Genomic DNA, 4423 nt, shown 5'->3' on the forward strand with positions numbered 1-4423 from the left:
CTTTTTGTATTGTATAATTTAGAAGTCATTTTTTTGAAAAAGATATTCAAATTATAAAATCAATTTTTTTTTTAAAGAAAATGATTTTCAGATTACATAATTTGAAAGTTAAAAATTTATTTTCAGAGTAAAATGAAAATAAAAAATTGTAAAAATCAAGAAGAAACTGCGTTAAAATTTTAGAAGGATAAATCCAACGGCCCATTTGTTTATCATTCTGGGCCAAGAATGGAGCTCGAAGTACCCGATTTCTCTCGGTAGCCCACTAACTCATTCCCCCTTCCTTCCTTCCTCTCTTTCTCACCCTCACTCTGATTTCCGGTTCCATTTTCTCTGATTGTTTCTCTCATGGCGAATCTAGCACGCTTCTCCAAACGAGCCCTGCGAAGCGCACACTCGCTCGTAAGGCACGCGCAATCGCAACCGCAGCCTCAGCTATTGGCCGCGGAGCGCGCTTTCGCGACGGAGGCGGCGAAATCGATTACTCCGTCTCCGGATCGGGTGAAGTGGGACTACCGAGGGCAGAGGAAGATAATCCCGTTGGGGCAGTGGCTCCCGAAAGTGGCAGTGGATGCTTACGTGGCACCCAACGTGGTCCTCGCTGGCCAAGTCACCGTGTGGGACGGAGCCTCTGTTTGGCCTGGTTGCGTTCTACGCGGCGATCTCAACAAGATCAGCATCGGATTCTGCTCAAACGTTCAGGAACGATCCGTTCTTCACGCCGCATGGACTTCTCCGACAGGTTAGGTTCCCATTCCAACACATTCCTTCCCTTTATGTTTCTGTACATTGGAATTAGAAATGTGAATTGTGTGCATTTGTTCTTTTTGTTGTATTACTTATGAAATTCCTCGAATTCGTCTTTCAGTATGGTTTAATTCAGGAGTTTTGAGTTATGAATATAATTGATGCTCCTTCCCCGGTGTGTTTCATTGTACTGACACTTCTATTGTCATAATTCAGTCAGGGAAGGTAATGTGTTGGCCCTGATATATTTGAAATCAGTTTGGAGTTGGGTACATAACTAGCTTCTAAGTTCTAAAACATCACATTTTTGCCCAAAGAAAATAAAGACAAATGTAGTGTATGTTTTTGATATTATCTATGCTATGCTTGTTAATATGAATTATATACGAATACAGGTGTTTCTTTGTATTTTATTGGATAACTAGTAAGACCTTGTTTGGATAAATTTCTATCTAAGCAATGAAAATGAGAAAAAAAATTTAATTGGAATTTTCTCATAAGCTATTTAAAATTAACAATCAACGTACAGACTGTAGTTTTCAAAGGAGATAAATTCCTAAGTTCATTATTGCTCATGCGAGATGTTCAATTCATTTTACTTTACCTTTTTTCCCTGTAAGTGCTCGTGAAGACTTTATCTAAACAGGAGCAAATTGATAGAATAAAAAAATAAAAAAACTTGGGTGCTACTTGTCTACACTAAACTTTTTACTTTCGAGGATAAACTAAATAGGTAATCTCAATCATGGATGAGAAAATCAACCGTCAATACCACACGCATAAGAAATTATAAATGTGTTGAAAACTCAATGGATGATGTTCTCATGGATGACTAAGATTACTTATTGCATCTTTATTCACTTTATTGGAGCCAAATTTAAGAACCTTTGGGTGAAATGATGCAGCTTATACATGTAAAATTTCCGTGCAACAGTATTGTACCAAATAGCACTTTTGAAGGGACAATTCTTATTTTTCTTTATTCACTTTATAGGAACCAAACTTTGGAAACCTTGGGTGAAATGATACCATTTTTTTTTTCATGTAATATATATTTGTGCTACTGGTGTACCAAATAGCATTTTTGAGGGAAATATATTTGTTGCTTGGCCTTAAGTCCTTAACTTACTAGTTGACATCTGCTTTTACAAATGAGTTTTCTCAAATTGAGAGCAAGATTTATTTTATTTCCAGTAGAGACAGTAGGATTGAAAAATTTTCTAATATCATTGAAGATTGTAATATCTATCTTCTTTTTCTATTGATCGAAAAGGATAACTTAAAAATACTTTTGGGGAGTGGAGATGGAGTGGAAGTGGAGTGTGACAGAGATGTTTGTTTGATCCGACTAGTTCTCTATGCTAGGGCCTCGATCTTTAGGTGACTTGGGTGGTATGCTACAAAGAGTTGAGCCATACTTGTGCATGTGATCTGGTCATTTATTGTGTTATTTTGAGTCTGGCAAGAGGGCATCTGGAGGTTGTGTCCTACAGTAATAGAGAGAGAAAATAACTACTTACCATAAAATACCTAGAAGACTACCTTTAAAGCTAACGAGCATAAAATCAGCATTCACCTTTCTTCATTCATTCATAATAGGCTAGGAAGATTACACTTACAATTATATAACCTAAAACACGCCAACAGTTGAATGATGATCCTATTAGTGTCATTATCTGTCTTTAGGAAAATTTAAATATAAACTAATTATTGTTCTAGTATTCGAAGACCACCTTATAAAATGTTGAAGACATTTACCTGTTCTTCCTTCGGACCTCTCTAGGCCCATCCTAACATACTAATGAATAAATTTTGTTACCACTATTATAGGTACGTTGTACTTGTATGTGATGGTCCTGTTCGACACTTCCAATCTCCCTCCAACCATTGTAGGCTGTGTTTCTTCAGGAAAATTAGTCTTTATCCTTGTTTCAAAATGGAAAATAATGGTTTGATAACTCCTCTGTGCACAACCAATTGACAACCCTTTTATAATATAATATAGTAATAATAATAATAATAACATTTGAATGAACCAATGATATTTGACAACAAGTAATTAAGTAAGTGGTTGTATTGTATGGGTAATGTTTATATCACTACTCTGAAAATAATATCAGAATGCGATATTCATTGTCAAGCTGTTTACTGTGAACTGGGGTTAGTTATCTGCATACTCCTTTGGAATTATTTACTGTCATCTGGAGTTGAATAACTTTGCTGTTTCCAAAGATCCTTGAAAATTTCATATGGGATAGACTTAATTATAGTTTTTGAATGTATTGCTTAATAGTATTTTACCCGTGCAACGCATGGGACTATTTTGGAAATTTAAAATATATATATATATATATATATATATATATAATTTGTTGTTTAATCATACAAATTAAAAATAGTACAAATATAGAATAACTACAATGTTTTGATTACTTTTCATTCTCTGCATTTCAAATAATAACAGCTTGAAACTTTCTTCTAATCCATGAGAATTATAGATCTCCTGTTATAATGGAAACATAGTTACTTGTCATAATGGTTGCAATTAAGTTGCACACAAATTGAAATTTAAAATAAAAACTAACCAAAACCAATTATAAAGAATTAAACGTATGTTATCCAAATGAAAGTTGATTAATTGTTTCGTAATTTGAATCCTTTGAAGATATACATGCAATAACTAAACAATCACATTAATCTTTATGGTCATTGACATAAATATGATATTTTCTTATACATACATACCAACGATACAACTCCATTTATAATATTAGTATTGTTTATGCTGTCTTCTGCGAAACAGGCCTTCCGGCTGACACTTCAATAGAGAGGTACGTGACAATTGGGGCATACAGCCTTTTGAGGTCCTGCACTATTGAGCCAGAGTGCATTATTGGGCAGCACTCCATCCTAATGGAAGGTTCATTGGTGGAGACACAGTCAATCCTTGAAGCTGGGTCAGTAGTTCCACCAGGAAGGCGAATTCCTTCTGGTGAACTTTGGGCAGGAAATCCAGCGAGGTTTGTGAGGACTTTGACCCATGAGGAAATCGTAGAAATCCCTAAACTTGCAGTTGCTATAAATGATCTGAGCAGAGACCACTACTCAGAGTTCCTTCCTTACTCCACAGTATATTTGGAGGTTGAGAAGTTTAAGAAGTCCTTGGGTATTTCTGTTTGATGCTCTTTTTTGTTATTCTTCTATGTATCCGTTAGCTGGAGTTCTGCTTGTAAGGAAATAAGAATCAAAAACAAAGAGCAAGCTTTTTGTATTTTCTTTGTATTCCTTGCTGAGATTATTGGCATCATGGTCTATAAAATTTGACTGGAGTGATATTTATCAGAGATGAGAATGCATCTTTTTAGCTTTGGCCATTAGTATTACTCATAATTGGACCGGTTCATTGTTATATCTTTTTATCCATTTTTTTCAAACAAATATACTATTTGCAGGCATGTGCTAGTGAGACGCAGGAGTTGATTTGAGTTTTGTTTTGAAGTTTCCGTAGGAAAGGTATGGGCAGTTCTCCTTTGACGCTGTTATTTTCAACACTTTCCTCATGGTTATATTGAAGTATTCTTGTAATGTATGAGTCTGCTCTATATCTTTTTGTGCTAAGAATGAGAGGTGATTCAAATTCCAGCGCATCCCTAGTTGATACTTGATGCATGCTGGT

General features: G+C 35.3%; 1 protein-coding gene across 1 annotated transcript; it reads left to right on the forward strand.

Annotated features, from left to right (window-relative positions):
* The first annotated feature begins 251 nt into the window (after nt 1–251).
* Nucleotides 252–4121, forward strand: LOC114178948 (gamma carbonic anhydrase-like 2, mitochondrial). The gene is made up of 2 exons (XM_028065104.1): nt 252–742; nt 3551–4121. Exons 1-2 carry the CDS (start codon nt 349–351, stop codon nt 3925–3927), a joined length of 771 nt encoding a protein of 256 aa, XP_027920905.1. The 5' UTR covers nt 252–348; the 3' UTR covers nt 3928–4121.
* The last annotated feature ends 302 nt before the right edge of the window (nt 4122–4423 follow it).

Source organism: Vigna unguiculata, chromosome 3 (assembly GCF_004118075.2).
Source record: "Vigna unguiculata cultivar IT97K-499-35 chromosome 3, ASM411807v1, whole genome shotgun sequence".
NCBI lineage: Eukaryota > Viridiplantae > Streptophyta > Magnoliopsida > Fabales > Fabaceae > Vigna > Vigna unguiculata.

What these genes read in the sequence shown, in the direction of transcription:
- LOC114178948 (XM_028065104.1), top strand. Translation starts at nt 349, where the DNA reads ATGGCGAATCTAGCACGCTTCTCCAAACGAGCCCTGCGAAGCGCACAC. An exon ending in CGCATGGACTTCTCCGACAG is followed by an intron (nt 743 to 3,550) that starts GTTAGGTTCCCA and finishes TCTGCGAAACAG; the next exon opens with GCCTTCCGGCTGACACTTCA.